Source organism: Eublepharis macularius, chromosome 13 (genome assembly GCF_028583425.1).
Source record: "Eublepharis macularius isolate TG4126 chromosome 13, MPM_Emac_v1.0, whole genome shotgun sequence".
Lineage (NCBI taxonomy): Eukaryota > Metazoa > Chordata > Lepidosauria > Squamata > Eublepharidae > Eublepharis > Eublepharis macularius.
In genome coordinates, this window is record NC_072802.1 from 68,438,666 (window position 1) to 68,450,878 (window position 12,213).

At 43.0% G+C, this 12,213-nt stretch overlaps 1 protein-coding gene across 1 annotated transcript in view; it reads right to left on the reverse strand.

Moving 5' to 3' along the window:
- DNAH10 (dynein axonemal heavy chain 10) overlaps positions 1 to 12,213 on the reverse strand; it is an 88,766-nt gene that overhangs the window by 31,839 nt on the left and 44,714 nt on the right. Inside the window, exons 39-52 of the mRNA XM_054995876.1 lie at positions 11,410 to 11,568; positions 11,130 to 11,265; positions 9,996 to 10,118; positions 9,106 to 9,240; positions 8,170 to 8,386; positions 7,589 to 7,708; positions 7,134 to 7,279; positions 6,008 to 6,160; positions 4,906 to 5,166; positions 3,714 to 3,886; positions 3,422 to 3,515; positions 2,955 to 3,122; positions 2,171 to 2,353; positions 1,676 to 1,847 (exon numbers count right to left, since the gene is read on the reverse strand). Of these exons, the coding sequence (XP_054851851.1) occupies positions 1,676 to 1,847; positions 2,171 to 2,353; positions 2,955 to 3,122; positions 3,422 to 3,515; positions 3,714 to 3,886; positions 4,906 to 5,166; positions 6,008 to 6,160; positions 7,134 to 7,279; positions 7,589 to 7,708; positions 8,170 to 8,386; positions 9,106 to 9,240; positions 9,996 to 10,118; positions 11,130 to 11,265; positions 11,410 to 11,568 (2,240 nt within the window). The remainder of the gene's footprint in view (positions 1 to 1,675; positions 1,848 to 2,170; positions 2,354 to 2,954; positions 3,123 to 3,421; positions 3,516 to 3,713; positions 3,887 to 4,905; positions 5,167 to 6,007; positions 6,161 to 7,133; positions 7,280 to 7,588; positions 7,709 to 8,169; positions 8,387 to 9,105; positions 9,241 to 9,995; positions 10,119 to 11,129; positions 11,266 to 11,409; positions 11,569 to 12,213) is intronic.

The following is a 12,213-nucleotide window of genomic DNA, read 5'->3' on the forward strand; positions in this document are numbered from 1 at the left end:
GTCTGGGTGGAGGGTCACTTTCTGTGAAACTGGACACGTAAGATCATTAGGCACGAAGTTCACTAGTCCTCCTTGTTGAAAAGATGGCCACCATAAATGCTACTTTAATGGAGGCACAAGTCAGAGGCTTGTCTATGAGTTGGTTGAGGACAAGCTGTAGGTCCTGTACAGGGGTTGGGTGAGTGAACAGGGTGATAAATTCAAACAAGGCCCTGGAAGAATGGTTACACTGAAGATTGAGTGAATAATGAATGTCCATGTATTAGAGGCTGAGAAGCAGAGTTGGCAGCCACATCAACCCTAAGAGATGAGTGTGCCAGTCCTAGAGAGTGGAGGTGAAGGATGTACCCTAGGATGAAAGTCCCTGGATAAGGAGATAGATCCTATCCTCCTTTAGAAGATATGACAGGAAAGACAGAAACAGACCCGTATTGCTCAGCTCTCAGGTTGGCAGGGAAAACTGCCTATCAAGATTATGTAAGCTAGGATTGGGGTTTCCATGGCAACAAAAAGTCTGCAGACATTCTGAGCCTATGTTGCTTAGGGAAACAATTGATCGGTGCCAGCCTGTCTGGCATCATGAAGCAATCACAAATTGAATGAATCGGCCACAAAAGTTGTGGATTTCGTGAAAAACACAGCCCCACGAAATGTGTTTTTGTGATATGCGAATTGGCCCGATTGTCACGAAATTTGATTCGTATTTTTATTCGTGCCCATTTCTACAGCTGAGTTCAATGGCAGATGAGAAAAGAGGAATTAACAGCCATCTTCTTCCATGCTACAACTTTATTTATTCTTTTGGTTATAATTAGGGCAGAGGCTGGTTTCAAAAAGGCATCTTTCCCCTTAATATCAGCAGAGGCAGCAGCATCATGAGTGTTTAAAGCTTCTTCAGCCAGGGGTAGAAATTTTAAAAATGACAAAGGAGACTTTTAGGATTCTGTATTTGATAATATACTCAGTTCTCCCTGGCACAATTGTAGACGCAAACATGTCCAAAGTCCTCATACCTTACTACATCAACAGCTCCAGCTCAGACTTTGGGGTCACTGCCCATGATCGAAAAAACACTGGCTGCAGAGGAACTGTCAATGCTGAAGACTCCAAATTTGGTCAAAGCTCTCTTCTGCAGATACATGGAAGGGTGCAGGAATGCTGAGCCCTTATTTCCCAGTCAGGAGCTGGGTGGGTATACAGCATACACTATCACCTGCTACAATTCACTACAAACGATGTATGCTAAAAAGCATTAAAATTACTTTTGCCGCAGTCACTGCTGCAGACCCAATGAGACACCATCGTCAATAAGAGGGCTGCAGAGTATCCTTCACTACTTTCCTGGTACCTTGACAGCCAGCACCACGGAGAGCTCCAAGAGCCCTTGACGTCATCATTAGCCTAGAAGAGCAGCAGCAGTGGGGACAGCAACAGGGGAGAAAGGATTCTAAAGACTCTTTCATGTTTCTCCTTTTATAAAATACTTTACAGATCTTACTTCATATTACTATATATTATGCTGTTTGTCATCATTTGGTACGTCACTTGGGACAAATGTAGAGTTTCCCGTATCCCTTATTTCCTCTCTATTCCTCAGAAGTTGCCTTCAAAGTGGGCTTTAATTATCTACAGTTCAAGGAGTAGTGAACCGAAGCACAATCCCTGCTTAAGTTACCGGATGTTAGCATATTGTTGATGAGCTCTAAAAATCCCTCTTCAGCTACATGAGCATCTGTAAACAGGAATATCATCATCTTATTCTCAATCCCAAGTTTCGTATACAAAGACTTCAGATCTTCTCGGAAATTGTTTTCTCCGTATCCTCGGCTCAGAACTATTTCAAAGATCTAAAGGTAAAATATTAAATTATTTGTGTCATTTTAATATGGTGCACTGGTTTTCTTGTTTCCCTAGACTTGGAATTCCCTTCCTTCAGGAGTCTACCAAAGTCCAAGCCTGACTATCTCCCAGGAGCAACACAAGACTATTTTGTTCAGGCAAATTATCTGAGGCTAGAAATAAGCAGGGATTCCTCTAGTGGGTCATTATTCATATTCCTTTTTAATTACTTTTCTTAATGCAGTTGTACACACCATTAGGAAGAAGGCTGGATGGAAATCTGATGTATAGATGGAAAGAAGGATGACTGGATTAAAAAAAAGTCACTGACCTCACATCCTGCTGTGTAAGCAGCCAATCTCGATAGGGATTGCTTTCCTGAGCCCCCTACAAGCAAAGCGTGACCCCGGTCCATTCTTATGATACGATGAATGCGGGTCAAGTGCTCCAGGGCATCATCAAACAGCACGAGGTTCATTTTGGTGTTCATTTCATTATACTCTTCAAGAATCTCCTGCGAGAAAAGGCAAGGAGAGATGACAAATTTGGTGCATACTTTCCTTCGTTGTTTTAAAAAGCATTGAGGAGGATAAACAAAAGAAATGTAAAAAGTACATTTTTTAGACTGTGAAAAGAAAACGTGTGTTGTTCTCTTAATGGTTTTATTAATACCTACAGAATGGTTATTTTTGGCTTGCACTATATTCAGAATATAATGGACTTAAAGTAGTGAATACCGTCTGATCTGCTACTGATATTAAAGGATTGGGGAGAGCTTTCAACTTCATCTTTGGGTTAGGCTAAAGATAACCAGCACCGTAGCAGCTGAAGTTCCTGGAAGCTGTCCTGTGTGGCTATATGAGCTTCTGCTATAATCCCAAGATGTATTAAGCGTATGAGCTAACTGTCAAGAGTTCTTCTTGAGATCATTTACCACAAATTTTAAAATAATCATAACAATAAAAACAAAAAACCAAATAACTAAAAAAAAATCAGTATTACCTACAGTAAAGGTTTCTAGTCCTCCCAGTTACAAGAAAACTTGCACGTGGGCTGGCCCCAAGTCCATTCAAGCCTCCTGTTATGCACAGAAAGAACCCTCTTCCCTGTGATACCTGGAAGAGAGCTTTAGCTGCATCATAGTCCTGGATGTCTTCATACACACGAGGCTCACTTTCATTCAGGGCCATTCTAAAGTCTCCAAAAAGAATAGGATCTCTCATAACCTGCTCTACATCATCTTTGAAATGCTCTTCAACTAAGTCCTTTATATGGCCTTGGACCTTTTGAGATAAAAAAGAATGGAATGATAAACTCATGCCATTTTCAGTTCCATATTTAGAATTGATCCTGTCCATTCAGGCTTGACAAGAGCTCTTGCACCAACATGCTTACTCACACAAACAAACATCTACTGTCTTCACCCTCACAACATAAAAGCATAAAAAGCTTGCACATATGGAGTCAAACCACTGGTCCAGTTCTCCCAGTAATTTCAGTTCTAGCAGAAACTTTCTGCTGTCCTGGTACCAAAAATCTGTTACTGGAGATGCTGTAAGTAATACAGAGGAAATGGACTAACCAGATTTTTGTCTACTTCATTGACCAGTCTGTCATGGAAAACCCGCAGACATTCATTCCTCCAGACTCTCACCATCTGTGTCACTGTCTGGAACCTAGGTCAAAACAAAACTAGAATCAAAACAGCAAAAGCAACATATAAGTTTAAGTGGGACATGCAGGCCAGAATTTGTAACCTATTTGCCTCCGTTAATCCATCTGAGAACAACTTCCAAGTTAGTATCCTCTAAAGAGATAAAACAACTGGAGCATAGTAGCAAGCCCAGCAACAAGCTACATCGAAACACACTCACCGTTCTGGGATTGTCTGAACGAGTCCATTGTAAACTCTGGAGAGATCCCTCAAGTTGAAAATATAATGGAATTTTGAAGGAGTTGGAGGGAGATCACGGACTATCATGTCGTACAGTGCCAAAGTACAGGTTGTTATCTTGTCAGCAATTGCAGCAATTGATTCGTTAAAAGACTACAAAAACAAGACAACAAGGATCTTTCAAGAGACTACCATGAGAAGATGCTTGCCTAAAACATTTTTCATCACAAATAAGCCAGCACAAGATATTCACACATTTTATGGAGGAAGCACTTTCCCTGCATACGCAGAGAGGCACGTCATTTCACTGTTGGCTCTTATACATGACTAAAAGCTTTCTTCTGAAGCAAGGACTTCTCCCATCTTCTCTACAAGGATTTCTGGGGGGGGGGGGGAATCACTGCTCAGCAGAATGTTTCAGTTGGGCCGTCATGTTGATCTGGAGTAGAACAGCAAGTTTCAAGGCCAGTAGCACCTTAAAGACCATTAAGATTTTCAGGGTATAAGCTTTCAACAGTCAACTTCCTTTATCAGATACAATCTTGAGTTCATTCACAAATTCAGAACAATGGACATCACCTGGGGCTGCATAGAAACGTAGGATTCTTATCTCACTACAGATACTAATTTCTGCTCTAGTCAAACTGCTTTGTACTATTGTACCTTTGCATCCTGAATCCCTTCTTGGCAACACCCCTCCCTCCTCCTGAGTGGGATAGAAAGGCTCAGAGATCTCCACACCTCCCCATACCTGAAGAAAGGAGCTTTGACTCTCAAAAGCTTATACCCCAAAAAATCTTGTTGGTCTTTAAGGTGCTTCTGGCCTCTAATCTTGCAGAATTAATCAGTGGTTGGTAATGGATGCCAGAATAATTAATTGGAGTTATGATCAATATTTCTTTTGCCTAGCAACAAATTTATATTGGGGACAATACTTTGAATTTAACAAGAAGTGGTCCTACTTTTAATGGTCTCTTTCTCTCACATATGAACTGAGACACAATGGACTTCCTAGTCATTTCTTTCTCAGCCTGAAAAATGATATTGCACCAAAGAACTGAACTAGATGTTACCTGTGACACAAGTTGGGACACGGGTGCCTGACCCAACTCTCTGTGCCACATATGAACTGGGCACCTTACCTTGGAAGTAAGATCAATAATTCAGATTACCGAAGTATGACCTCTTAGAATGGAGGCGTAAATCAAATTCAGAGACGCCACAGAAGGAAAAGGAACGTTGAAAACGCTGAAGAGCGATATAAATCTTGGGTCCACTTCATTGCGACCTCCCCCAGCCTTGCCCATGGCAGCCATGAAGCCAAGGTCACGAAGGTATTTGCAGGTCATCTCCTTGCCCCGGTCGTAGAGAGCGCCTTTCTCTAAGAGAAGCTTCAACAATGCAATAGGCTGCTGGGTGCCATATTCGTCAACCTTTGGACAACAAGGAAGTAAACATGCAGATTCCCTAGACTGAATTGCCAACGATGAACTCACAAACCATGGATTTCTTTTATTAATAACATAGTTGATTCCAGCAGAAAACATCAAGCAAGGAGTTGGTGGAGCAGTTCTTTCCCCACCTCCCCCTTTCCAAAGCAGCCCACTGCTTGCTCTGAAAGTTCTCTTGGAAGGGCAGGAGAAACTCGCCAACAAAAAGCATAACCGTACAGGGCATTGCAGCAACACAGGAGAAGCAGGTAAAATCATGTCCTTCTCTCTCTTCTGCTAGTGGCTTGAATCCACAGAGGAGGGACAAGGTAAGTTACCAATTCCGTCTCCTCGCTGCAGCATCCCATTCTGAACTTTTCCACTAGCTCCAACCCAGTATTATTTATTTATCTGAATATTTAAATCAGCCTTCTCCCACACTCCACAAAGGGGGACTGAAGATGGCTTGCCAAACTATCACAAAAGCAATAAACAATAAATGTATACTCTACTATTAGTGATCATCATCATCATCATCACATAGAAACAATGCTAAAGATCCCAACTGGGATCATGGAAGACAGCTCCATCAATGGATTTAGCCCCTGCCAAGGCACAAAACTCTGACTGCTGGAGGCAAGCAATGGGGCATCATGCCATGCCTGTGAGCTTCCCATGACACTGTTAGAAACAGTGTGGACTTAGCGGAACCCTTGCTCTGTTCCAGAAAATCATTCTTATATCCCTATGTTCCTGGCATGCACGTGGCATTCCCTTTTTCCAGCCATCCCCTCTTGTGCACCATAAAAATACACTCCAATGTGTAAACTGATTGAAGCTTTACCCTGGGCATGTTCATATCATCCATAAAGACAAGGAGGCGCTTTCCCATTGGGGGCCCATAGGTTTCTTTCGTCCGCTTCTCCACATTTGCTTCCAGGTTTCTTTGAATGTCCATTGAAGTTGTGCGAGAGGAGAAGTTAATAGTCAGCAGTACCTGAAAAGGAAAGGTGATCTTTGATAGGAAGGCCTAACAGTACAACAGCGTGGATGTGAAAAGTTGTTGACACATGGTAGCTTAACAGGGCCTTTCCTGTAGCAGCCCTGGGAGCAGATGCAGCAGCTTACAAGTTGGGTAACCAAGATACAGCAGATTATGACCAAGAGAAAGCTTTTCAAATCAAAACTATTTGAGGAGAGAAGGAAAACCAGGAGTTATTTCAAAAGACCAGACTTCATTTAGAATATTCACTGAAAATGGCACGAACAGCAAGGGTGCTTCCACACAAGGAGTTCGCCCCAGGTGAACCAGAAAGCCTTGCAGCATCCACGCAACATCATGCCAAACTCGGGCACAATTTATGGAGTTCCCATATTCCCCCCCCCCCCCCCCCAATTACACAGATTAAAGAAGAACATTCTTTAAACAGATTCATTGCGGAAACCAGGGAGTGGCTGCAGGCAGAGCAGCTGATATGGGAGTGGAAGTGGGTGAAGTGTTGCAGGGGGGTTCAGTTGGGAAAGGGAGAAAGTGGAGATGAGCCACGGGAGAATGACCAACTTGCACTGGCCCTGTTCTTCTGCACAGGCATGACACAGAGAAGGGGAATTACATGTGCAGAAGTAGTTTCTGCTCCACTTGTGGCTCCTGCCACGGCAAGGGTGCCCCTATGTAGAAGCCGCTCAAGTCAAACAAACAAACACAAAACAGTGAACACTTGGGAAATCTTAACAAAAACAGTGTGCTTATATTCCGCCCTTCTAAACAGATTAAATTTGATCAGTGTAAAGGACTATTATTTGGAATTCAGAGAGTTTCCGGTGGGTAGCCATGTTTGTCTGCAGTTGAACAGCAAGATTTGAGTCCAGTAGTACCTTAAAAACCAACAAGATTTTCAGGGTAAGGTGGATCAATGTTCTGAGTAAAAGCTTGCATATAGCTTGCCTATGTCCAAAATCTGGAGCCTTACATTTGTGTCTGCGTTTAGGTTTCTGAGGAAGTTTTGTGTTGTTGCTGTTTTTGAAGTACCCGATTCTCCAACCAGAACAACAGGGTGTTTGATTTTGACCATCTGTCCCAACAGCCAGTTTGTGCGGATTGTATCCACTGTAGGAACTAAAAGGGGACAAAATATTAATTTGCAATGCAACAGAAAGAGTGAATACATATTACTTAATGCTGAGGTATTTGCAGGGATGCAAAATGTGAAAGTGAAGGATACAGAAATGGGACCTCAGTCTTAACAGCAGCTGTTATTTTGCCCTGGTCACCCTTTGACCCAGAAGTCACCTGTCCATTACCTGGTTTTTGGCTGGTAAAACCATGCAGCAAGGTTTCCTGACATACTGATTTGGAAAGACATGTAGGCTTACAAGCTTTAATTGATTACCCCACCCAAATTATGCCAGTTTAATTCACGCTTACCCAGGATATCAACAAATTTCACTTCAGGTGAATGAACATATTCAGGGACCAGTTTGCTCCAAGGCACCCATTTCTTTATCTTTCCTTCAAAATGAAAGTCATACAAAGTTGGAAGCTGTCCTGAAAGATAAATGAGAAATAAATTAAGGGTGGAAGATCAGCCACAGGAGAGATGAGTTCACCAATATTGAACACAGGATGGCCAGAAGCAAAGCGTTTTGCGTATTATTTGAATCATGGGGCAAAATCCATATAGACATTGGATTTAGTCCCTGATGATGCTCTGAGAGCATCTTTTATGTAGACATGTCATCTTGAGACTAATTTGAGAACTGCTGAGAAGCTCCCTTCCTTGTTAGTGACTGAATGCTTTGGGATTGAGGAGGATCTACTTCCTTCCCAAAGAAGCGCCAATCAAACTGCATCTCACACTCCTGTTTCCAGGAGGGGACAGAATTTGACTGAAGGAGACTGCTCAATGCAGTAGGGTCTGCTAGACCATCATGGAGTGCTTCTGTGGGTGAAACTCAAGGGTCCCCTCCAAAAATAAACTTTGCCGGACAGCGTTGGCAATACCCCACCTGGCAGCTCTCCTGGTCTAGCTAGAGTTGTCTCGTCATTCATGGTCGACATAGAGGAGAGACGTTTCACAAAATCATCAAATTTTGATCTTCCTGCTTCAAGGAGGCAGGCTCCTAAGGAGGAATATAAAGCTTCCAAGAAGTAGCACTCAAGCACATCAGGGTCGTCATTTTCTTGCTCTAGGAGGGCTTCCAGCATCATACTTAACTGTGTCACCTGTTGTTTGAAATCACAGAGCAATTATAACCCCACTAGTGCAAATATACTATTTTCCAGACACGGTGCTATGAAGTCTGTTAGTTGGTAAAATAAGTATCTGGCTGAGAGCAGCACTGAATACTTTGATGGGTCTAAAGAAGGGTGATGAAAAAGAGCCTGCAAGCTGTTTCACTGTCACCAGACTTATTCCCTGAATTCTTCTCCTGTGCAGGAAAGTGCATTCCCCTCTCCCAATGCCAATATACTGTGAGTGTATTGTGGCGGAGAGGGTGAGAAACCAAGTTTCCATAGGGACACTGCATTTCATCACCCAGGAAGAACCTTCTTTCAAGTCTCAAGCAAATGGAGAAATTTTGTGAGGAAAGGCTCCTTTGTGGCCCCCTAAGACCAGAGCCCAGCCTAACTCACAGGGTTGTTGTGAAGACAAAGTGGCGGAAGGGAGAACCACATACACCACCACAAGCTGAGGCACACTCCCCAGGGTAACTTGGCCGGTTCCGCTTGCTGCTCAAATTCCAACTTTTCCTGTAAAATTTTCTCTACTGAGCCATGTCTTCGAATCACCTCTCAAATCCGACCTCTATATAAATATCCCCAAAGCCTATTTCACTTGTAGAAATTCTTAAGCTTTTTTTTTTTTAAAAAAAGTCCTTACTAAACAGACCAAAGATCTTGCCATAAATGTTTTGCTAATCTGCGAAATCAGGTTCTATTACCATATTTAAGTCTGTCTGTGGAACAATGGTCTTCATTTTCTTCCCTTGACGGCCATCAACAATTCCTTCTACGATCATGTCAATCAGGTAGGGTACATATTTTTCAAACAGCCGATCTAACAGAAGCTGTTCTTGCTGAAAAACACGACAGAATTAATCCCAAAGTACTGTTTTGATTTATCCCTCCCTGTCCTCTCCAGTTCTTGGAATAAATGGCTTATATTGATTCACTTAATAGATGAGAAATACATACACAGGTAGCTGTGTAACGTACACACATCCTAATAATGGGATATCTCTCAGGCAATGCCAAGAAACCAGCCTTGAGCAAGCTGAGAAACAACCCCTTTAGAAAGAAGTTAGCAAAAGAAATTAGCCAGGTGTACACATTGAATAAGTTGCAACAGTGAAGTAGGAACAAAATAACAGTCAGAAATGAGGGCTGATCTAGACATCACTAAAAACCTCTGAGATGCCACCAAAACCAGTATCACCACATCTTCCAGTATTATCACACTTAGAGTTTTCCTTCCGTAGCCTTACATCACTGGCTGCTGCTGGCAAGGGCAGGGGAAGTCATTGCATGAGTGGTAGGTGCCTTGTGACCTTCCAAATTCAGAACAGGGCGCAGAATAAATTAACTGTGAGTATCTTGGAGAACAGGCCAGTTTACCCAAGCTCAGTTCCCTACAAAAGCATACCATTTCTGCTGAGTACTGCAGGAGGTATTAATCGCAAGAGAGTACTAAGACCTCTTTTTATACCAAAACCCATGAGTTGGAATGCTAGTGGAGATAAGCCACACGATGCAGTATAGTTCACATAAAAATCAGACAGCTGCACTAATTTCAGGCAATGTTCAAGATCAGCATAAGCAACTGTTTCCCTACCTTGTTGTTCCTTTGACTTGTCCACTTCTGCCAGTAAGGCTTATATTTCAAATTCTTTGGATCCACAAAGACCATCCCACAGCGCGATACTGTTGCAGGTGATGCATACTGTAAATCTCCAACCTAAAAAGGAAATCTGCTCATTTACAAGAAATCCTATGCTATTAAATAGTCGTCCCAGATATTGATCTGATCCCTGCAGCTTACAACCTGTCCTCTCTGCCTTTGCTGACATGCCGCCCCACCTCTGCCGGTATGCTTTGCATTTGAAGGATCGACAGGCACTGTAATATCAGCACTTGTCCCTGAGGTAGGTCATCAAATCTTCCAGGTGGGTTACATCACAATCTCCTAACGACGGGTTTCCAGGAGCTCTCTATTGCTCCCAAGTAGGAAAGACCAGAAAGTGGTGGTTTCCTATTGGTGGTAGAGAGTGCTGTCAAGTCACAGCTGACTTAATGGCAACCCTGGAGGAGTTTTCATGGCACGAGACTAACAGAGGTGGCTTTTGCCATTGCCTGCCTCTGCAACCTTGGTCTTCGTTGGAGGTCTCCCATTCAATTACTAACCAAGGCTGACCCTGCTTGGCTTCCGAGATCTGATGAGATCTGGTTTGCCTGGGCTATATTGGAATGAACTAAAAAGGAAATCATCGGATGAGCAACCTGCTCCAGGATAGCCTTCACCACTGAAGAAAATGAACGTGAAAGCGCATAGCATTGTTCAAACTAAGCAGGTCTGGCCGTAAACGTAAGGCTCTGTCATAAGACTACCTGGGCCCGTATTCAAGTCCAGTAGCACCTTAAAGCTCAAGAGGATTTTCAGGGTCTGATGAAAGGAGCTTTGACTCATGAAAGGTTATACCCTGAAAAATCGTGTTGGTCTTTTAAGGTACTACTGGACTCAAATCTTGCTGCTCTGCTGCAGACCAACACAGCTACCCACTTGAAACTATCTTCCAGGGCCCCTTTATAAGGCTCTGAGCTTTTCATAAGAACAGCAGGATGTAAGGGTAACAAATAAAATAAATATCTAAGTGGAACAACACCCTCCAAGACAAAAAATGGAGGGAGGTCCCTCTGGACTAGTACATTTTCTGGTATTGCTCCAACACTGGCCACAGGATTTCCTTACCTCAAATAAAAGGGCACAGTGAGTCTGAAGTCTGATTCGCTCTCCATTTGCCAAAGTCAGCAGCTTGTTATCATCCATCACCGAATTCATATTTTCCACCCAAAGAGCATCCACATCACCATCAAATAAAATGTACCTGTGCACAAAGATAAGCATAACCGCCTCTTACCCAAAGCATTCCTAATCCACTGGATCAGATGTTCGTAGGAAACATGAAATAAAATGGGGGGGGGGACCATCAAACATCTGTGAATGTAATGGCTGCGCCTTATTTAATTACCTCCTCTCTTTTTTGTCAGTAGGTTTGTTAATTTCTCTGAAAATGTTGGATAGAACGCCATCTGTCCAATCTCTTGTGGTAGGGTCCAAGATACCGTACAGTTCAATGACACTCATGGCTTTGGGGTTCAGTGTGTAAAGCTTGGTCAGTAATCCAAGTCTAATTGAACATCAGAGATGCAGTTAGGAAGGACAACAGTAACAGAATGCACTGCGACAGAACTCATCGAGGTGATTTATGCAGTACAGCCAGATATGCTGCATGCGCACCCACGACGTTTACTTGTTTTGTTGTTTGTTTCATTTTTATCTTGCTTTTCTTCCCACTGGGAACCCAACATGGCTTACAGCATCCTCCTCTTCACCTCCTTTTTATCCTCACTACAACCCTGTTAGACTGAGAGCCAAGCTACAAGTGACAAATTACACTTGCCTGGCAAGTGAACAGACTCACGTGTATTCCTCCCTGTTCACTTGCCCTCCACTTGCCCTCCACTTGATCAGGGAGGAATACACGTGAGTCTGTTCACTTGCCAGGCAAGTGTAATTTGTCACTTGTAGCTTGGCTCTGAGAGTAGTTGACTGGCCCAAGATCACCCACTGATGGAGCGGGAGTTTGAATCTAGATCTCCCAGATTCTAGTTCAACGCTCTAACATGCTACACTGTGCTGGTTCTCATGCTGAATCAGTTAAAAAGGAGGATCACCAAAGTGGACCGGTGCCTTCTCATTCCCCTGTTGTTTTGGAGAGACTCTGGCATAGCAAAGAATAGCAGTATATGCCAAGTATTTATGACCTACATTC